This window comes from Balaenoptera acutorostrata, chromosome 11, assembly GCF_949987535.1.
Source record: "Balaenoptera acutorostrata chromosome 11, mBalAcu1.1, whole genome shotgun sequence".
Taxonomy (NCBI): Eukaryota; Metazoa; Chordata; class Mammalia; order Artiodactyla; family Balaenopteridae; genus Balaenoptera; species Balaenoptera acutorostrata.
The window spans coordinates 66,265,826-66,289,478 of record NC_080074.1 but is presented as its reverse complement, the minus strand read 5'-3'; the positions used below and the strand labels follow the sequence as shown (position 1 = coordinate 66,289,478).

The following is a 23,653-nucleotide window of genomic DNA, read 5'->3' as shown; positions in this document are numbered from 1 at the left end:
AATGATTATCTTCGAAAGCTTAACCTTGAGAAAACATTTTGAAACCTATTCCTCTCTTACCTCAGTTTTGTCCCTTTTCATCATCTCAATTACTGTAAGTACTGATCATTTTATCTAACTCTAAATGATCTTTACCAAAATTACTTAAGGAAGATCGGTATGTCTACAAAAATTTTCAATGAAGTTTCTCTTTTTGAGTATATAAATAAAAATTTTCAATGAAATTTCTCTTTTTGAGTATGTAAATACAATTTTCCAGTACAAATAAAGAAATTCTAGGGAATTCCCTGGCAGTCCAGTGGTTAGGACTTGGCACTTTCACTGCAGAGGGCCTGGGTTCAATCCCTGGTCGGGGAACTAAAATCCCACAAGTTGCGTGCCGCAGCCAAAAAATTTAAAAAATAAAAATAAAGTCTGGGACAAACCGATTTAAAAAAAAAAGAAAGAAAGAAAAAAAAATTCTATTGCAAAATTTACTTGATGCAAATTATTCTAAAAGTATAATTGATTCTTGCAAATTAGATCTTACTGGTTTCCACATTAAAATATTAATAAAAATTTACTCCACCAGAAAAATATCATTGTCCCCTAAAATATGGTTACCTTGAAGAAAACTAATTTAAAGTAAAAATTAGCAGAAACTAACTTCAGAGACAAACTTTGAAGAATTCACTGTATGTTTGTACATGCAAGAAGTACAGCCCTACCAGTAACTTTCCAACATAACTCATGAAATACTCCCCTACCTAAAGAGAAAAATGATAGCCCAAAAGAACTAGAAAATCTTTATTTTCCATATTTGCTAAGCTTTTAAAGGCAGTCTCTTTGATGAAAATAATAATAGATAATAGCAGAGCATCATCAGTTCTTTAGCCCATCAACTGCTATAGCTTGAATTCCTCCACCTCCACTCCACTGTTCTGAACACTGATTATCAATTTTAAAAACAAATGCTGTTATCTAAATATAATGACAAGCAGACTATAAAAGTCCATGGAAGGAAAAATGTTATTTAGATAGTTTCTGCCATTATTTATCAGAAAGTTAAAAACTGCCAAATCTTAAGCAAATCATGAATCCTAGAATATAAAACAAACAAACAAACAAAAAACCCCTGCTAACTGCTATTTCAAAGGTCAGCCGTGCCTGCATTCTCTCTGTGGTATAGGCCAGGGTTAAACAACCTCTAAAATGTGCAAAAACCTTCCCAAGAAATTCTCTTCCTATTTCCTATTTTGCAAATTTTAAAATCATATTATGTACATATTTCTTTAATGTTTTAAAGGAAAATAAACTTACCTAAAGTCTGCAGAATTATGCTTTCTAATATCACCAGATCTTGAACTTGTTGCAGGTAAGCCTGCAGGTGAGAAGACAAATTATTCCCCAAAAAGATACAATATATAATATATAAAGTGTATGCAAATTCTAACAACCTCCAAGGGAAACCAAAGCCTCAAAAGGCAAGGGTGGGGTTATGAGGGAGAGCAGGAACTAAAATTAACCCTTACCCCTAACAGATTCTCCTTAAAAAAAAAAAAAAAAAAAAGTGGTACAGTGAGAGATGTCACTTTATTTATAAATGGCTACAGAAAAAGCACCAGAGATCTAGTTTATTTTAGGTTCTAAAGTTCATATGATGTAGACAGAAGAAAATTTAAAATATATCTTTTTTCAACATCATCAAAATACACTGCAGAGCCTTCTCACAGTACTGTAGGCAATCTCAAACATTTGACTCCTGTTAAACCTTCTTTTTGGAGTAATGCTAGATTTTTAAAATTCATAAATGGGTTCAAAGGAAAAGGGAACAAACAAAAGATTCTTTCAGATTTGTACTGGCCATAACTGTAGCCACTATCCACATATGGCTATCGAGCACTTGAAATGTGTTGAGTGTAGAATACACACTGAATTGTGAAGACTTAGTTAAGAAATAATAATGTAAACCACTTCATTAATAATGTTTTAAAATTGATTATATGCTGAAATGACTATATTTGGGGGTTAAAGAAAATAATATATAAAATATAACATATTAAATTAATCTTAATTTTATTAAGTAAAGATTTTTATATAAAGCTTAATGAAAAGTTTAAAATTTTTAATTACGCATGTGACTTCCCCTATATTTCTATTGGACAGCACTGGTCTAGAACTCTAGGAGAATGAGATTTGAGCCAGGAGTTAAGAGACTTATGTTGCTGCTAACTTTCCACTGAACTTTATGATCTTGAATAAGTCCAGTAAGGACTTAAACTATGCTAGTTCCCCTTTCCATATAGTGAAGAAAGTATCTTCTCCTAGTCACCTCATAAGAGAGACTCAGGTGAGAAGTCATGTAAATATACTTGAAAGAAAAAAAAATAAAGTGGGGATTTTATTTTTTGTTTTATTTTGTTAAAATAAAATTTTATTTGGTCAATTCTATAGACCAATGGCAGTTAGCAGTCTCTAACATAAATGAAAGTCCAGACCAACAGCTCTTCAACAAAACTACTGGCGCAGCCCAAAGAGAAAAAGTTAAGTCAAGACACTGCTATGCAAAACACTTAATTTACATAATAAGGGGCTATTATCGAAACAAACCGCCCCCACAACCACTTTGTCCAATATGATCAGAAGAACACACAATTCCACTTAATTTGATAATGGATGACTTATGCACCCACTGTAACAGACAAATAATCTAGTAACAGAAATCCATAATTTTTCTCCAAACTCATCATTCCCCAATCACTGATTTCTAAAGCCAGGAGAGTTTCCCTTCTTTAGAAGGTCAAGGAAGGATGGAAAGGGAAAAAAAGCTATATTGTATACACATAGGATAAAGGTGTGGAAGAATATATATCTGAACTGTAATCAGCAGTATCCTCCTAGGAGAAGGAGGGGAGATGAGCTTTACCTTTGACTTTAAATGATTCTTTAGTGTTTGGGTTCTTTTATAATGAGCATACTTGTAATTTCTTAAAAAGTTAAGCACACACGCACCAGTGACAAGATTCACCTAAAAAAAATTCATTAACAAAAAATCTAAAAGAATTTTCTTCATAGTGATATTATAGTGGTTAAAAGCTGGAAATTATCTTAAGAGAAAATGGTTAAAATATATGTATGTATATGACAAAATACTATATCAATATTTAAAGGAAGCGGAGAATTGATGGGAAAATATTTGGCATACAGTAAGTGAAAAAAGCAGGTATAAAATATATACATGTGTAGCTACTCATAAAAAAGAAGCTGGAAATACTGGTTCATTTATATATCTGTGGTACAAATTACATCTAGGTAATATATTTTCTTCTTTTTCTGCATTTTCCAATTTTACCAGAATGAATACAATTAACTTTTGCCGTAAAATTTCTGTGATGTTTTTGTTAAGGAAAAAACAAACACTAAAAGTTCCTTTAACAGCCCCAATTCAGACTTCAGTAAATCAAAGTTAAAAAACTAAGTTATGATCAAAATAAATTAAGAAAAACAGATGTGTGTAATTAATCCCCTACCTCACTCCTAGTATCAGGAAGTGATTCCTGTGGATGGAGACAAGCATGTGCTACCTTGATGACGTGTTCCAATTTTTTGGGCTGCTCCTCTACTTTGGCTGCTAAAAATAAGGCTGCTGGAGCCACAGACTGGATGAAGAGAAAATAAATCACATTTATTATTTGCTTATTTCTAGAGTAAGGTAGATCTAAAAAAGAACTAAGTCTTAAACCAACTTCTTTGCTTACCTCAACTTCGTCACCTCTTGTTTATGCTTTCTCCTCCTCTACTTAAATATCTTCTCCTCTCCTATCCATTAACCACGTCCACTTCTGAAAACCAATCCTTCAACAAACTCTCATTAAAAGCTACCTATTCAAGAAACCACTAGATGTAAATAGACAGCTTTCTATTTAAAATGAGATTATTAAGTTTTATCAAAGCACTCTATATACTTTTTTTTAAAGGAGTAAACTGAAATGTCCAGAATCAGCAAATCCATGGAGACAGAAGTAGATGAGTGGTTGCCAGGGGCTGGGAGAAGAGAGGAATGGGAGTGACTGCTAAAGCATGAGGGGTTTCTTTCTGGGGTGATGTAAATGCTCTGAAATTAGATCATGGTGATGGTTGCCCAACTCTGAATATACTAAGAACCAGTGAATTGTACACCCAAAGGAGGAATTTTATTGCATGCGAATTATCTCAATTATACTTACATATGGAGATGAGCACAAATCTTTAAAAAAGAATTCAAAGTATAGTATTATATTCAACAGGTTATAAGTAGAAGGTACTTAGAGGGGGGAAAAAAAGTCAAGCCAGGGAATTCCCTGGCGGTCCAGTGGTTAGGACTTGGCACTCTCACTGCCAGGACCAGGGTTCCATCCCTGGTTGGGGAACTAAGATACTGTAAGCCTCGAAGCACGGCCAAAATAAAAAAGTCAAGCCAATCCACAAGCAGACAGAAAACTCAGACACTAAACAAGAAATTAGAGCAACAGGACATAAACATAGCCTGGTGATCTGGGAAACCTCAGGAAGCACAACATCTCTAGAATCTTAACAAGAATATTTCAATGAATCAAAGATGGCAATGGCATGAACTACAATTCACCAGGAGTTAAAGAAAGCAATAAATAATTTTATAAAAGTGAAATATCTGTTTACTGAGTAGAACTGACATGCATTCTAACACTTATTTGTATCCCTGCAGTTATCTGTTATACTTTGCTAGAACAGATTTTTCTCCACAAATTCAATTCAGAATAACAATTCTCTTCCTTCATATTTGTTGCAGTTACATATGGAGCTTGCTACATATATTGTACTAGACCTTAGGATAAACAAAGTAGTTAAGACTCCACGCTCCCAATGCAATGGGCCCAGGTTCGATCCCTGGTCGGGGAACTAGATCTCACATGGATGCCCCAACTAAGGAGGCCGCCTGCCACAACTAAGACCCAGCACAACCAAATAAATAAATAAAATAAACAAATAAATATTAAAACAACAATAATGATAATACAGGCATTAGGAAATAAAGTTTAGAGTAGGCACTAGCAGTAGAAATAAAGTAAAAAAGAAACCCAGTTTTCACCTTGGAAAACGAACAGGTTTTCAGTAAATATACATATATGTATTTGCATACAGAGAAAAAAATTCTAATGGAATATACGCCAAAACGTTAACAGGATTATCTCTGAACACCAAGTTATAGGGAAATCATTACTTTCTCCTTTAATCTGTCCTCTTTTATTTATTTATTTATTTTTTGGCTGCATTGGGTCTTTGTGGCTGCACATGGGCTTTTTTCTCTAGTTGTGGCGAGCAGGGGCTACTCTTCGTTGCGGTGCACAGGCTTCTCATTGCGGTGGCTTCTCTTGTTGTGGAGCACGGGCTCTAGGCGCGCAGGCTTCAGTAGTTGTGGTGCGGGGGCTCAGTAGTCGTGGCGCACGGGCTAGTAGTTGTGGCTCGTGGGCTTTAGAGCGCAGGCTCACTAGTTGTGGCACACAGGCTTAGTTGCTCCATGGCAATGTGGTATCTTCCAGGCCAGGGACCGAACCCATGTCCCCTGCATTGGCAGGTGGATTCTTAACCACTGCACCACCAGGGAAGTCCCTGTCCTCTTTTAATTTTATGATGACAATATATATTTATAGGGGGAGAAAAAATAGTACCACTATAAAAATTAACGGGACTTTATAACTGATTGGACACGGGAAAAGGAAAAGGACAACTCAGAGACAACACTTAAGATTTTAAGCCTACAACTTTGCTTTCAAGAGGCTAAAAATATATTTGAAAGAATCTAACTAAAATATGATATACAAACAATGGCTTACAAGGCAAGACAATATCTCAGTTAAGTGAAAGACCACAAGAGATAAATTTCAACCTCCTTTTTGTCCAATCAACCATATAAATACTCATTGCTCCTCATGGAATCATATACCAAGCTAGCTTATCAAACTATTTTCCCATCAAAGGCAGTTTCCAAGAGGAATTCCAGGTAAGAGTATAAGATTTTCTCCATTTTAAAAGAACAGGGCTTCCCTGGTGGCGCAGTGGTTGAGAATCTGCCTGCTAATGCAGGGGACACGGGTTCGAGCCCTGGTCTGGGAAGATCCCACATGCCACGGAGCAGCTGGGCCCGTGAGCCACAATTGCTGAGCCTGCGCGTCTGGAGCCTGTGCCCCGCGACGGGAGGGGCCGCGATAGAGAAAGGCCCGCGCACCGCGATGAAGAGTGGCCCCCGCTTGCCGCAACTGGAGAAAGCCCTCGCACGAACCGAAGACCCAACACAGCCAAAAATAAATAAATAAATAAATAAATAAATAAATAAATAAGAAAATCCTTAAAAAAAAAAAAAAAAAAAAGAACAATAATAATGCTAGCTAATACTTATTTGTTTGCTATATGCAGACACTTTGTAAATTAATTCATCTATATCCTATTAACTACTCTATGAGGTAGGCACTACTATTGACCCCAAAGAGATGAGAAAACTGAGGTGTATGGTAACTTGCTCAAAGGCATATAGCTGGTAGGCAGTGCAGCAAGGATCCACATCCAGACAAGTCTGACTCTAGAGCCCATCCTCTTAACCACTAAACTTGACCTTTTAAGAGTCAGCTAATGAGAGTAATATACACCCAAATTTGTCAGCTATTAAAAGACAACACCTGTATATCAAATATTATAAAATACAGAATAAATACACACACACCAAGTTGCTCACCACTACTTTTACATTCCCCCACTTGAAAACTTTTTAGACAGTACATACAGAAATTCAATTAATGAGGCTGAATTTCTTCTCAAAAAGAGAGTAACTGCAATGCCAGGATTTAAGTGAAAATAAACCAGTCATTTAATCATGTCCGCTAAAGAAATAAAATTTATTTCAATCAAAAGACAACCTCTCTACCTTCCAAGGTATTGGAAATATACTGTATCTTGTTCTGAGTGGTGGTTATGTATATACAATGCAAAAAGTAATCATGCTGCACACCTCAGACTTTTCTGCTTTACTTTATGTTATACCTCAACAAAAATTTTAAATTTTTTTTAAAAAGGCAAGAACTCTAGGCTTCAAAACACTATAAACGAAGAGTTACAACAAAACGAGAATAGTATTCACAGCACATGACATACGGCTCTGATATATAAAGAGCTCATATAAATGAGAAAATCAAAAAAAATAAAACGGGCAAAAAGAGACAACAGACTATTTTTAAGTCCAATTCTTCAATTTCACAAGAAGAACAATGACCAATAGGCATAAGAAGTTCAACTTCACTAATTGAAGAAATGTAAATTAAGAAAATAACTTAGGACTTCCACTATCTTGCTCACCACTCTATCCCCAGTGCTTGACAAGTAGTTAGAACTTAATATTTCTTGAAGTAATGTGTATTTGTTGTTAGTGAGGATGCAGAGGAAAGAACCCTCCCCCACAGTGCTAGAAATGATGTATGGTGATATAATCTTTCAGGAGAGCAAACTGACACAAAAAAATCTTTTAAATGCATACCCTTGGACACAGCAATTCCACCTCTAGGAATTTATAAAATAGTCATGTAAGTGCATGATATATGTACCAGACTATCTTATGTAAAATTATTTATAATACAATAAGCTATAAACAACCCAAATATCCGCCAATAGAGAGCTGGTAACATAAATTATAGCAACTACTCAAATAAATACTATGTGGCCACTTAAAATGAGAAACCAATAAGAAAATGTCCAATACATACATACTGTTAAGTAATAAAGGCAATTGTGTAAGAGTGGTACAGTAAGAAGTGATTTTATAGAAATACATAAATGCTGGTACTATATGCACAGAAAAATGTCTGAGACACTATTACCAAAATGTTTATCAAAGGTTACTTCTGGAGGATGGGATTACAGAAGAGCTTTCACTTTCTGCCTTACGCATTTCTGTATTGTTTTAATTTTTACCATGAGCACTTACTACCTTTGTAATAAGAAAAAATAACAAGAAAAATGTATGAGCACTTCACACTACATACTACATTTCAATGCCACAACAATGCATTAAGTCCCCTCAAATTTGAATTTGGATTCATCACAGCTAAACTCTTAGAATTAACATACTAAAGGAGTGATATTTTTCATCTATTAATTCCAGAATGTGCCTAAAATCAATTCTCTAAAGAGGACCAATAACCTCAAATTAAAAGAACCACTGGATTTTGGAAAAGGTCATAAACTCCAGAAGAATCTCTTTACTGAAAGTGCTTTAGAGGATACACAGAAAAGTGAGTCTCTGTCCCTGCTAAGATAAACGCATAGAAAATAAAACAAGATATAATTTAAAAGGTAAAAGTAGGGAAAATATACATACACACACACACACACATATGCATAGAGTGGACAAACTGACTTGAGATGTAGTTCACCCTGTATTTCAAACCTTTACCATAATAAAAGAAATGTAGAAAACTTTCATAATGGGCAAGACAACTATGGACTTCCTCTTAAAATTCCGTTCTTTATCCACTACTTTCTATTCTAGAGCTATCAGACAGCCTCATTAAATGCTTCTCTCTCTCTTATTAAGAGTGTGTTCCCTGCAATCAGAGGAGGTAGGGAGGTTAAGGGTAGGAGACAGCCCAATTGATTGAATAATCAGCAAAAATTGGGAATAGTTAATCCACACTCTAAAGATTTCCTGTGCAATTACTCCCAATACTGAGTCCACCAATATCTTACAAGAGCAATATCTAACTTTCCAGTTTCTCTTCCTATGACATAAAAATTCAAAACGTATCATCCTGGGACTTCCCTGGTGGCACAGTGGTTAAGAATCTGCCTGCCAATGCAGGGGACATGGGTTTGAGCCCTGGTCCGGAAGATCCCACATGCTGCGGAACAACTAAACCCGTGCACCACAACTACTGAGCCTGTACCCTAGAGCCCACGAGCCACAACTACTGAGCCCACGTGCCACAACTACTGAAGCCCAGGCACCTAGAGCCCGTGCTCCACAACAAGAGAAGCCATCGCAACGAGAAGCCTGCACACCGTAATGAAGAGTAGCCCCCGCTCGCCACAACTAGAGAAAGCCTGAGCGCAGCAATGAAGACCCAATGCAGCCAAAAATAAATAAATTAAAAAAAAAAAACAACTATCATCTTAAGGAAAAGTCTGAAACACCTTTCCTCAAAACGTAACCTTTTCTTAAAAAAATAATGAAATATTTGACTCACAAATCCATATGAAGTGTTCAAGTTTAGCCCTATTACCTTGTGATTTTATTAAACAAATATAAGCTTACCTGCAACCGGGATATCACTATGCACTCGCTTCCAAGTCATTTACAATAATGTTAAATAGTACCATTTCAGGTAGCAAAACTGAAAATAGCACTATTTACAATTCTGTCCAGAAAAAAAAAAATCCCTTTATTACTATTATTTTCTTTTTTCTGTCTTAAAAGTCATCCCCGAGTCATCACATAATGTACCTTCCCCTTCCAACCGGTCATTGATGGGAATTTTATCAAAGGTTTTTAGAAAATGTAAATGACTTAACACTCACTTGTTTTCCGGTGCCCATATTATTATTAACAATTTCAAAAATTACACTTAAATTAAGTGTAATGCTACTCCCCTTTAATGTTACTCTCCCAATCCAAAAACGTTAAGTTTAAATGTTCAATAATCTATTTTATTAGAGAATCCACGTACTCTAAGGATGCACTAAAGCTAAACAACTAGCTAGACACTTCACAGGAAAACTGGAAGGCTGGATTCAGAACAGCAGTGTGACACATAATGAAAGTGATCAATCATAAACTCTAAACTTCAAATCCCAGTTCAGCAGCAAAGATCAACCACAAAAGAAATATGAAGTTGAGATTAATCACAAAAGGATTACACCATATAAAAAAATTATACTTACATTTCGATGGAACTGTGTAAAGGACTGAATCATGTAGAATCGATGCATGTACACTATAGCAGTGTTGATGGTCAATTGTGAGCTAAAATGTTCAAGTTAAGGCCCCAAAACGACGGGCAGTACAATTCCCAAAACTACAACCTCTATATCCTCCCAAAAGGACCATGCAGCCAAGCACAGTGGATGCCCCTAAATGAAAATCATACTTACCTCTCAGGGGTGTGGAGAAAGGGACACCTCCTACACTGTTAGTGGAAATGAAAATTGATGCAGCCGCTGTGAAAAACAGTATGGAGTTCCTTAAAAAACTAAAAACAGGGACTTCCCTGGTGGAGTAGTGGTTAAGAATCCGCCTCCCAATGCAGAGGACACGGGTTCGAGCCCTGGTCCGGGAAGATTCCCACATGCCACGGAGCAACTAAGCCCGTGTGCCACAACTACTGAGCCCGCGCTCTAGAGCCCATGAGACACAGCTACTGAGCCCGTGCACCACAACTACTGAAGCCCGTGTGCCTAGAGCCCATGCTCCGCAACAAAAGCCACCGCAATAAGAAGCACACACACTGCAACAAAGAGTAGCCCCCACGTGCTGCAACTAGAGAAAGCCTGTGCGCAGCAACGAAGACCCAATGCAGCCAAAAATTAATTAATTAATTAAAAAAAAAAAAAAAACCTAAACATAGAGTTGCCATATGATCTAGCAAACCCACTCCTGGGCATATATTCAGAGAAAACTATAATTTAAAAAGGTACATGCAGGGTTTCCCTGGTGGCGCAGTGGTTAAGAATCCACCTGCTAATGTGGGGGACACAGGTTCGAGCCCTGGTCCGGGAAGATCCCACATGCCGTGGAGCAACAAAGCCCATGTGCCACAACTACTGATCCTGTGCTCTAGAGCCCGTGAGCCACAACTACTGAACCTGCATGCCACAACTACTGAAGCCCGCTCACCTAGAGCCCGTGCTCCGCAACAAGAGGAGCCACCACAACGAGAAGCCTGCGCACCTCAACGAAGAACAGCCCCCACTCGCCGCGACAAGAGAAAGCCCGCACGCAGCAACAAAGACCCAACACAGCCAAAAATAAATAAATAAAATAAATAAATTTTAAAAAAAAAGAAAGAAAAGGTGCATGCACCCCAACGTTCATAGCAGCACTATTTACAATAGCCAAGGCATGGAAACAACCTAAATTTCCATCAACAGATGAATGGATAAAGAAGATGTAGTGTATATATACAGAATGGAATACTACTCAGCCATAAAAAAGAATGAAATAATGCCATTTGCAGCAACATGGATGGACCCAGAGATTATCATACTAAGTCAGTCAGAAAGAGAACGACAAATACCATATGATATCACTTAAATGTGGAATCTAAAATATGACACAAGTGAACTCATTTATGAAACAGAAACAAACTCACAGACATAAAAAACAAACTTATGGTTACCAAAGGGGGAAAAGGGATAAATTAGGAGTTTGGGATTAGCAGATACAAATGACTATATATATAATAAACAACAAGGTCCTACTGTATAGCACAGGTAACTATATTCAATATCCTGTAATAAACCATAATGGAAAAGAATATGAAAAAGAATATGTAGGGAATTCCCTGGTGGCCCAGTGGTTAGGACTCAGCACTTTAACTGCTGTGGGCCTGGGTTCAATCACTGGTCGGGGAACTAAGAGCCCACAAGCCGTGTGGTGTGGCAAAAAAAAAAAAAACAAAGACTATGTATATATATGTATAACTGAATCACTTTGCTGTAAACCAGAAACTAACACAACGTTGTACATCAACTTAAAAAAAAAAAAATCATACTTTCCTCTAAGAATTAAAAAGCAAATCTGTTCATCAATTAACCTCCAATTGACACTTAACACATTGTCTTATATGTAACATATTCACTATAAAGTTGCTGAATTAATAAACAAGCAAAGCTTCTCAGCATGTGGATCAAGAAGGAATATGAACAAAACTATACAAGACCTAAACCTGTTACTTGCCTACTGAAAATCCTGCCAAGGTGATATACTTGCACAGGATATCTCTTCACATGATTTACAACACCCTCCCTGATCTTCCCCCTAGGTATGTCTCCACTTATCTCCTCACCTTCTAAGCTCCAGCAATTACCTTTTCAGTTCTACTTCTCTCTGGCACTCATAAGGTGATCCCTGGGACCAGAAACACTATGATTTGATATTCATTCAGTGAATTATTTGATACTCACTGAAAAGAAAAACTTTTTTTCTGATTTTAATTTTTAAAGAGCTGCATTTCCAGTTATTACAAAATACTGGCTACAGTCCCCTTGTTGTACAATAAATCCTTATAGCCTAACTTACAGCCAGTAGTTTGTCCCTCCCTTCTCTCCCCACTGGTAACCACTAGTCTGTTCTCTATATCTGTGAGTATGCCTTTTTGTTTTCACTAGTTTGTTGTATTTCTTAGGTTCCACATATAAATGATATCACATGATATTTGTCTTTCTCTGATTACTTCACTTAGTATGATAATCTCTAGGTACATCCATGTTGCTGCAAATGGCATTATTTCATTCTTTTTTATGGCTGAGTAGTATCCCATTGTGTATATATACCACATCTTCTTTATCCATTCATCTTTCAATGAACATTCAGGTTGCTTCCATATCTTGGCAATTATAAATAATGCTGCTATGAACACTGGGGTGCATGTGTATTTTCAAATATGTGTTTTTGTTTTTTTCAGATATATACCCAGGTGTGGAATTGCTGGGTCAAACAGCAGTTCTAGTTTTAGATTTTTGAGAAACCTCCATACTGTTTTCCACAGTGACTGCACCAAGCTACACTCCCACCAACAGTGTACAAGGGTTCCCTTGAAAAGAAAAACTTTTGAATGTCTTATCATAAAGACCTCAGAAAACAATGTGGGATATACAGAGATGAGACAATACCACGATGGCAACAACCTTAATAACACACATGTAAAAAGGAAAGTGCTAGGATGCACTGAAACAGAATTTTTAAAAAAAAAAAGGTTTAACTCAGTACTGACTGGATGCTTAGGAAACAAACTGGATACGGGCACCAAAGAGGACACCTCTTTTTAAGTGAGCACAACCTTAAGACACAAACATACAGCCAGCAACACATTTAAATGGAAGCTGCACCCAAGAATAAATTTTCACTTCCGGAGTGGAAAGAACTTTATATAGCTTTCTCTGCTATAAAATGAGGTTTTCTGACAAACAGAAACACTTAAAGGGAAAAAAAATCACTAAATCTTTGAAATATGAGGAAAACGAATATACATTAGCACTCTGAGTAACTTTAAAACCCAGTATTTTATAAAAGGTTTTTTAGAACATTAGATCTGTAGGTCTACATCCCTACAAATCTACACTGACATCCTCTGAAATGCTATAAAACTCTTAACAGTAGCTACTTTAACATGAGTGCTAAGCATTGTGTTGGGCATAGAACTCAAATTCATGAGTTATCACCCCCATTTTACAGACAAGAAAACCAAGAATTCGACAAGTTTCTTAAACAACTAGTAAGGGGAAGGAACGGATTTTAAGCCTAAGCTGGGGCATTAATTCTAGACCACTCTCTTTATAAGACCTTCAGGTATCGAAATTTCTCAAAACTCTCCTTACACACAAAGTTCAAGAGGCAGCCATCAACGGCGAAATCTCCACCAGATCCCTAGGGCATAGGAGAAAAGCAGAATCTCGAAGTCACCAGAGTAGGAGATCAGAACACACCGAAAACAGACTACTAGGCAGAGGAGTTAAAACACAAAGCGGGAAGGATACGCGTTCCCAACAAGGTTGATGGCACGGGTGAGCGAGCGGGAAATTAACTCGGCCTCGCTTCCCTCCAGCGAACGCTTAACTTCAGTTCGCCCCATCGTAGGCTCTCCTAACTAGACATCCAGTCCCTGCCCACCCTCTTCCCTTCTGTCTGACAGACCTTGAAGCCTGGACGCCCGAACAGGGCGGGACCTACTCCAAGGCCGAAGGCCTAGGCCGCAAGGATACACGTTAAGACGTTGGCCCATGTCCTGGAGCAGATTGGCTGCCTGCTGGCGATAAGAAAGTTCTTTATCTGGGTCCAGGCCAAAACGACGGGATGGGCTATTTTCCAGCTGTTCTCGAGTAAAATACCACCGTTTATTGTTGTTCTTCCTCTCTCCCTCCATAATGCTTCAACCAAAAGGCAGCGGCGGCGGCTGCAAGCACTTCCCAGCGTCACCTAAGCGGCGACACACATCCGCTGTGCGGAGGCAACTGCGACGTGACAAACTTCCGCTAGGGGAGGACGGCTAGATTGTGACACGCTTCCGCAGACGGGTTGCTAAATTAAAGAATCTACTTCCGGAACGGACCTCGGGTCAATCTGTAGCCGAGTTAACAAGCAGCAGGCGATCACGAAAAACCTTGGGTCGAGGACGCAGGCGCCAGTCATGTGACCCTTGAAAGGCAAGGTGCGGTTAGGAGTTCTCGTTCAAAAAAAAGCACGTCTCTTCCCGCGAGAACTGGGTTCAGCCTTCGCGCCCTGAGCAACGCGGAATGAGGCGTCCGCTCACGCGCCGCTGGGCGGTTACTCGGAGAACTTCGCTTGTGACGTAGGTGACGGTATAAAACGGGGCAGATCGCGAGCTTGACAGAGAAAACGTGTGACACTGTCAAAAACTGAAAAAAGTAATCAAAGGGAGTAGCCCTACCGTATATCGTAACGTAAAGCAACTGGAAAGCTCTCGCACTGTTGGTAGCAGTATAAATTACCCATTTGAAAAGCCGCGTTGCAATATGTAGCTAAAGCCTTGAAAACATTCCTTCGCCACGGTGAACCAACTTAAAGGAATAAAATGGAATTAATAGTAATAATTTAGTGCTTACCACAATGCTCACTCTTAAATATACTATCTCATTTAATTGACACAACCCCAAGAGGTAGTGATATTTTAATCCCTATTTTGCGAATGGGTGAACTCCTTCCGGGTAGAAAGCTTCCATTCCCACCCTGCGCATGCACAGATTTGTAAATTCCTGCCACCTGTCAAGATGAAGCCCAGCTGTTTGAGGGCTGTTTGATCCTAGGCAAGATACTTAACTTCTCTGTGCCTCTTGTAAATGGTGTAGTACATACGGTTTAGCTTCTGAAAAGGATTAAATGAGGATTTAATGAGTTAAAAGCATTTATATTAGTACCGGGCACGTAGAAAACATTCAGTAGATTTTCTCATAATATTTATTACATTATATTGAAGTTGACGGCAAGAACAATACCATCTTCATTTTTGCATCCCTAGCACCTACCCAGTCAGTCCTGGCCCTAGTAGTCAATAAGTGTTTGTCAAACAAATGCTCACAACAACCTACAATAGAGAAACTGAGGCTTGGGAAGATTAAGTAGTTTGTCCTACACTACACCACTTACCAGTGTAGATTTTAAAATCAAGTCTAATTCCATTGTTCTTTCCATTCTAGCAAGCTGTACTCTTGCTTTTCTGGAACAGTCAATTCACCTTGATTAAATTTGGGTAATATTAGAATCTTTTGTCTTTTATAATAAATATTTTGAGTTTTGTCATTTCTAGACATGGCTGCTCCCACTCAGTTTGATTCTAATTCATTCTCAGAAGTATTTTCTTCCCCTCCAGGCCCTCCTCTTCCATATACTGCCTATAATTAGCTTTAGCTCTGTTTTACTCTGGAAAAATTCAGGAAAAAATACTTACTTCAAGTTATAACATTAAAAAAATTATGATTTCAAACCTCTTCCATGACAGACTTTTTTCTTTTAATAGAAAAGCACGTTCTCAGTTATGTCATCATGAATTTTGTCTTTTAAACAGGCAAAATTATTTCTCCCAGATCCCTCTTGCCTATTTCTCTGACCTGTGTTTGGTTCTCCACTAAATCTCTTGGATTGATGACTCCATTTTGAATTTGCGATGGTGACTGTGTACCAGTCTTCCAAGAAAACTTTCTGGTATCTGACAGGCTTCAGGCAATGCAGCTGCTAGCCAATGGCTTGCTACCCTGCCATACAGAAGAGGGGGACCTGTGTAAATCAGAGAAAGGAAATATTCTTTGACCGAAGATGAAATTATTTGAAAGTAGGCAGCTGTGATTACATAATTGCTAAACATGAGTTTTTGATTCAGGCCTGGTTTCAAAGCCCAGCTATTCTTTTTTTTTTTTTTTTAAACTATCTCAACCACTTTTAAGTGTACGATTCAGTAGTGCCAACTATATTCACATTGTTAGGCAACAGGTATCTACAACTTTTTCTTTTTGCAAAACTGAAACTCTATACCCATTGAACAACTCCCCATTTCCCCCTACCCCCAGCCCTGACAACTCCCATTCTGCTTTCTGTTTCTTTGAGTTTGACTACTTTAGATATTTCGTATAAGTGGAATCATACAGTATTTGTCTTTCTGTGACTGGATTATTTCACTTAGTGTAATGTCCTAAAAATTCCCAGTTACTGTATTAACTAGCTGTGTGATCATAAGGGTCATCCTGAACAGAACACCATCTGACATATGGTAGGTGTTCAAAACATGCTTATTGTTTAAAATGTTAGCTTTCAGATACATTGCCCTTAAAGAACAATTGACAAAATCTTAGACCAGAGGAATTTTCCTGTCCTTTTTAAAAATTTTAAGTAGGACTCCATTCCCTGTAACTCACACTTGTAAGGCTACTTATTCTGGGTACAGGATGATATTTCATGGTTTGATCTTTTTTGTTTTGTGCTTGTGAATGTCATATTTCAGTCATGTCACACATTACCGTTTACTACTTTTAAAACAATTTCTCCCCAACATTCATATAGCCTCCAAACTAAAATATGAAAGGATGGTGTGCTATTCATAACTATCCCCAACTCCATGTTCAGTGATGTGTATATTTACATAAGTTTATTGTAAAATTTACTGATAGAAAGGATGTATAGCATGCAATTTACAAAAACTAAAATATACAATATACTTTATCGTAAATTTCTCATAGCCAACTGATTCTCACAGAATGCTTTCATTGACTTTTGCCAAACTCTTGAATCAAGAACCAACCTATGATGGCATTTGACAAATGAATACAGGCATACCTTGAAGATACTGTGGGTTCGGTTCCAGACCACCACAATAAAGCAAATATTGCAATAAAGTGAGTCACACGAATATTTTAGTTTCCCAGTCATAAGTTATGTGTACTGTAGTCTATTAAGTGTGCGATAGCATTATGTCTAGAAAACAATATACATACCTTAATTAAAAAATACTTTGTTGCTAAAAAATGCTAACCACCATCTTAATTAAAAAATACTTTGTTGCTAAAAAATGCTAACCAACCACCATCTGAGCCTTCAGTGAGTTGTAATCTTTTTGCAATAGTAGCATCACTGACCACAAATCACTATAACAAATATAATAATAATGAAAAAGAAATATTGCGAGAATTACCAAAATGTGACACAGAAACACAAAGTGAGCAAATGCTGTTGGAAAAAAGCCTGAGCCAGTAGGCTTGCTCAATGCAGTGTTGTCACAAACCTTCAATTTGTAAAACACATAGTATCTGCAAAGTGCAGTAAAGCAAAGTGCAGTAAAATGAGGGATGCCTGTATAGCTTTGATTGCTGGTTGACATTTTCATTTGCATTAATAAGATGAAAGTGAAACTGAGACTTGTGTTGGAACTTCACTTATTTGTCAGTGACTTGAGCAACATCGTTGCTGAATTGGATAATAGTTTTTGAATACTGCAAAAATATTTCAATTTTTTGTGCTTTTGACAATGTAATGGCTACAGATATGATACACGTTTAAACTTAATCTACATTATTAACATTTTCTTGATCACTTTCTTGACAATCAACAAAACAAATAAGTTAAGACCTTGTTTGTAGTATTTGCCAATTTCTATAGTGTAAACTCTCCCACCATGGTCAATTTCAAACTACCAATGTGACATCACTGATCATGAAATTGGGAAGAGATGAACATACCATCACATAGTATTTCCTCCATACAGATGCAATAGACAGGGACTTCTGGTTTCCCATCTGACATGTAAAGAGCTTGGAAATTATCACTCCTGTTCTCACAACAACAAAAAAGGTGAACGAACTGAAAATCAGTAACCCTTCTTAGATCCATCAGAGAACTGAGGTGACAGGGCAAATCTCCACCACAAAAACTAGAGAGACAGGCAAGGTCAGAACAGGCAGAATACCGAATCATGGCTTACTAGGAGCAAAAACTACTACTGGAACCAGCAACTGACAGGAATACTTAAAGGGCAGTTGACTAATTGCTGGAGACTGAACTAGATTGAAAGATTTTTTTTTTATTTAAATTATTTCTTTATTTATTTTTGGCTGTGTTGGGTCTTCGTTTCTGTGCGAGGGCTTTCTCTAGTTGTGGCAAGCGGGGGCCACTCTTCATCGCGGTGCGCGGGCCTCTCTTGTTGCAGAGCACAGGCTCCAGACGCACAGGCTCAGTAGTTGTGGCTCACGGGCCCAGTTGCTCCGCGGCATGTGGGATCTTCCCAGACCAGGGCTCAAACCCGTGTCCCCTGCATTGGCAGGCAGATTCTCAACCACTGCGCCACCAGGGAAGCCCGAAAGATTTTTTTAAAAACTCCTGGAGGCCCAGCCTAAGGGGTTGCCCACACTTTCATGACTTTTACCTCTAGGAGCCCCACAGGTCTTACTATGAAGATTGGAGAAAAATGCCTTCATCCTTCCAGCAGGGAGAGGGAAAAAGTAGCCATTCTGAAATATACCAGAGCATTCAGTTCTCCTTTACAAAGACCTTCCCTCAAGGGAAACTATTTAACAGAGCCTAACCAATGTGGGAGAAGGAAAATAACCAACTCCAGCTTCCTATAGCTGTCTTGTTTCATCTAAGAGGGAATAAAAGACAAGAAGCACCTGTGAAGGTCACAGACCAGGGACACAAGTTCACTAAAAGACTGAGACCTAATAGAATTATAGAACACTTCCCCTCCCCTGCACTTCACCAACACATCAGTTGGGCTCCTATAACAGGTGACTACATATGAAAGAACTATAAACTCAGACCCTATTTAAGAAGGAGTTTATACTTTAGCTATCACCCTCCAACCCCCACTCCCCAACCCTAAGCAACCACTAATTAAATGGTTTGATTCTTTCCTTCTAGCCTGGATCCTTTTATTTCTCTTTCTTACCTAATCGCCCTGAGTAGAATCACCCATACAATGTTGAATAAAAATGGTGAGAAACAAACAAAAAAAAGAGTTTCTAGGGCTTCCGTGGTGGTGCAGTGGTTGAGAATCCACCTGCCAATGCAGGGGACACGGGTTCGAGCCCTGGTCTGGGAAGATCCCACATGCTGTGGAGCAACTAAGCCCACGCACCACAACTGCTGAGCCTGCACTCTAGGGCCTGCATGCCACAACTACTGAGCCCACGTGCCACAACTACTGAAGCCCACGCACCTAGAGCCCGTGCTCCGCAACAAGAGAAGCCACCGCAATGAGAAGCCTGCACACCGCAATGAAGAGTGGCTTCCACTTGATGCAACTAGAGAGAGCCCATGTGCAGCGACAAAGACCCAATGCAGCCAAAAATTAATTAATCAATTTTTTTTTATCTTGATCTTTTGTTAGCACTTTTATGAGTTCAGCAGTTTTTAAAAAAAAAAATAACATGGGACTGAGTGAACTGATGAGGATGATTATAATTTTTGTGACTTTCTGTTTGAATTTAAAAAAAAAATCCCACAAGGACTCAGAGGCAAAGAATATACAAATCAATTTTCACTGCAAAGTAAAGGAGCTGTTACAGTGGAGGATTACTGGACTGAATGTCAATATTATGACATAGCATGAGTGTGTTTTGTGTTTGGTAATTGCAATCATTGTTGCTTGTGTTGTGGTCATCCATTTACAATGCTTGGTGTCAGTCCATTTATCTCTTGTAAAAATAAAATACAGTGTGTGTGTGTGTGAAAAAAAAAATCAATTTTTTTTTTAAAAAAGGAGTTTCTAGGGAAACCCAAAGACAACAGGGAAGACAAAGACAAGGACATCAGAGGAAATTTTAGCCTCTGACACCTACAGCTATAACAAACAGGAAACACAGCCTAACTCCCAGCCAGATAAACATAGAACCTCAGTTCCTTTTACCCAATATATCATGTCTCACTTTCTGTAAAAAAATTACAAGGCATGCTAAAAGGCAAAAAACACAGTCTAAAGAGACAAAGCAAGCATTAGAACCAGACTCATATATGGCAGAAACTTTGGGATTATAAAACTAGGAATTAAACTATGATTAATATGCTAAGGACTCAAATGGAAAAAGTGGACAACATGCAAGAATAAATGAGTGATGTAAGCAGAGAGATGAAAACTCTAAGAAGCAAAAGGAAAGGCTAGAAATCAAAAACACGGTAACAGAAATGAAAAATGCCTCTGATGGGCTTATCAGTACCCTGGACATGAGGAAGGAAAGAATCAGTGAGGTTGAAGATATGTCAATAGAAACTTCCCAAACTGAAAAGCAAAGAGGAAAAATGATGAAAACAGCAGAACAGAATATCTGGATACAAAGATGTAAATAAACTCGTGAACATAGATAATAGTAAAATGTAATAAAATAATTAGGAAAAGATGAGTTTTTAGTATTCACTACCTTTATTTTTTATTTTTTATTTTTTTTAATTTATTTTTTTATTTATTTATGGCTGTGTTGGGTCTTCGTTTCTGTGCAAAGGCTTTCTCTAGTTGTGGCAAGCGGGGGCCACTCCTCATCGCGGTGCGCGGGCCTCTCACGATCGCGGCCTATCTTGTTGCAGAGCACAGGCTCCAGACGCACTGGCTCAGTAATTGTGGCTCACGGGCCCAGTTGCTCTGTGGCATGTGGGATCTTCCCAGACCAGGGCTCGAACCCGTGTCCCCTGCATTGGCAGGCAGATTCTCAACCACTGCGCCACCAGGGAAGGCCACTACCTTTATTTTTAATAAATATATTTTATTCAATTGTAAGTTTAGACAAATTATCTGTAATAATAATAATAATAATAATGGGTTAACAACCAGCTTGCAAAATTCCTGAAAATTTAGCAAGTAGCTCTCAAAAGTCAGTATGAACTGGCTCAGCACACTGCTGCTTGAAATAACTTTGAAAGTACCATATTCAGATTTATTATATGCATTATATACATATTTAAGGTTCCATTATATGCAGAACACTATGCTGAGGAAATTTGCATACATTATCTCATTTAATTCTCATAACTCTATGAACTAGATATCATAGCCCTTTTTTTTAATTAAAAAACTGAAGCTTAATCAGTTCAAAGTCAGACACCTAGAGTATGGCAAAACTAAGATTTAAGCCCAGGTCAGTGCTCTTTCTACTCACTGCTTTCTGCAAATAAGACTCGGGCAAGAAAAAGGGTAACTGGCACTTGTTTCCTGTGCCACTCCAGCCCCACTGTGAACTCATAAATCCTGTGCCTCCTTAGACAAAGGGAGTGTCGGTCATAGTAATTCTTCAGGACATTACCATGGTTACCAAACAGACTCCAGTGCTCCCGCCTGAACATTCCAGAAGAGGACAGGGAGGACCCAAGATGGCCTCCTTCAACTTATATCTATTAGGATATCAAAATTCCTTTCGGAACAAGAAAAGGGACACAACTGAAGAAACAAGTAAGGGGAACATAGAATAGAGGGTTAGAAGGGCCACTTCTTAGCCATTACTTTTCCTACTTTGGGTTAGAGTTTTATCCCCCAAGACTAACAATTATACTAGTTAAAATTATGGAACAAGGAAGATATCCATTCCCTCTCCTGTCATTTAATATCCTTATTAAGACACCCAATTTGTTCAAGTGAATAAGTGTATTCTTATTCATTTGCTCATTTAGTCAACATTTATTAAGCACCAACTATGTGTCAGGCTTTATGTTGGTGACTGGCGTTACAAAGATGGATAGGATTAGACCTCTCTCTGCCATAAAGTATCTGACCATCAGATGAAGATAAGCATGCAAACAAAAAAATTTGCAGTATGGTGTATGATTCAATTAAATATGGAATGCTATGGAACCATAAAAGAGGAAGTACCTGATGCTACTGGACTTGAAATGAGAATAGGGGGATCCTTTAGAGAAGACCTCACACAGGAAATGCTTCCAGGACTGAGTATTAAAGGATGATTGGAGTTAACCAAGTAGATGACAAGGGAATACAGCACAGACAAAGGAACAGAGATTTGAGAGAGCCTTATTAAGTGAACTCCAAGTCCTTGGGTACAGATAAAGCATAGACAGGAGGTGAGAAGCAGGCCTTGAAAGCTAGGCAGGGGCCAGATAACTGAGGATACTGTTAGCCATGCTAAACCTTTTAACTTTATAGGGAACCATTGAAGGAGTTTTAGTAGGCAGTGAGTATATATCAGACCTGTATTATATCCACAATACCTAGCAGTACCTCACATAATAGAGGTTTAATAAATATATTTGTAGGGTGAGTGAATGAATAAGTGATACTGAGTGACTAAACTAATTCTAAAGGGAGGGTTTACAGGAAATGTGACAAGATTAAGGTCTTAAAAGATGAATTGCTTGAAAGCACAGAAATGAAGGAGAAAGGGTATTCCAGGCAGAATGAAGAACACATGTGAAGGAAACTAAGCGTGGGCAGGTACTGAAGCAAAAGTTGCGTTGGGGTAAAGGGAGGGGATAACTGGGAAAAAATAAAGCACAACGTTAAGATTGAGAAGGACTGATCTTGTACAGGCCTCCATTGGGCACTCTGTCCTCTTTCTAATTCCATCAAAGAAGCTCTGTTTCACGTATTCAGCTCTGTTTCACACATCCCACTAACGGACACTAGGAATCCCTTAATAGCCCTACACCAGCCCTCCCCTGCTTGCCCCCACCCAGCTGGGTCCTGGCATTATGCCACGGGGATGCTATTGTCTCCAAATTAGGAGTTCTTCACCCTCTCTCAGAGAAACACACTTGGCCTAACCCACAAATTTCCCTTGTTCCATTTTGGGTTATTATATATTGCCCTCCTGTTGTAAGAGTTGAAAATTTAGCTTTCTTATACTATACCGTGTGCTTCCCCTCTCTCATCCTAGTTTTTCCAGTATAGTTATGTCACAGTTTTAGGTTTGTGGTAAGCAAAATTCTAAGAATGACCCTCAATGAACCTTGCTCTTATATAATCCCCTCCCCTTTGAATGTGGGCGGAACCTCAGAATATGATGGATAACACTCTGGTGATTGTTACTTTACATGGAAAAAAGGACATTATGTGAGTGGGCCTAATCTAATCACACAAGCCCTTTAAAAGCAGAGTGGTTTTTTCCAGTTAACAGCAAAAGAGGAATTCAGAGATTGGAAGCATGTGCAGTTTTGAAGATGCAGGGGGCCTCCATGCCAATGTGGGTGGCAGTTAGGAGCTGAGAGTGTCCCAGCTGACAGTCAGCAAGGCATCATTCCTATAACCACAAAAACCTGAATTCTGCCAATAACCTGAATGAACCTGAAAATGGATTCTTCCCTAGAGCCTCCACATAAGACCCCAGCCCAGCCAACACCTTGATTTCAGCCTTGTTAGACTAAGCAGAGACTACCAGACTTACAGAACTGTGAGATAGTAAGTGGATGTTGTTTTTTTGTTTGGGGGGGGGGGCGGTTTACTATTTTTGGCTGCGT

At 38.4% G+C, this 23,653-nt stretch overlaps 2 protein-coding genes across 3 annotated transcripts in view; one reads left to right on the top strand and one right to left on the bottom strand.

Moving 5' to 3' along the window:
• CCNT1 (cyclin T1) overlaps positions 1-14,386 on the bottom strand; it is a 29,608-nt gene extending 15,222 nt beyond the window's left edge. Inside the window, exons 1-4 of one of the 2 annotated variants that reach the window (XR_450755.3) lie at positions 13,960-14,385; positions 9,922-10,003; positions 3,510-3,638; positions 1,300-1,360 (exon numbers count right to left, since the gene is read on the bottom strand). Coding sequence is in view for 1 of the 2 variants with exons in the window: in XM_007179264.3 (XP_007179326.1) it covers positions 1,300-1,360; positions 3,510-3,638; positions 9,922-10,003; positions 13,960-14,120 (433 nt within the window). In the remaining variant the exon portion in view is untranslated. Of the gene's footprint in view, positions 1-1,299; positions 1,361-3,509; positions 3,639-9,921; positions 10,004-13,959 lie in introns of both variants that reach the window. The other variant, XM_007179264.3, reaches the window with a different exon arrangement.
• Positions 1-23,653, top strand: part of SPMIP11 (sperm microtubule inner protein 11) — a 97,947-nt gene that overhangs the window by 56,400 nt on the left and 17,894 nt on the right. The window lies entirely within an intron of this gene.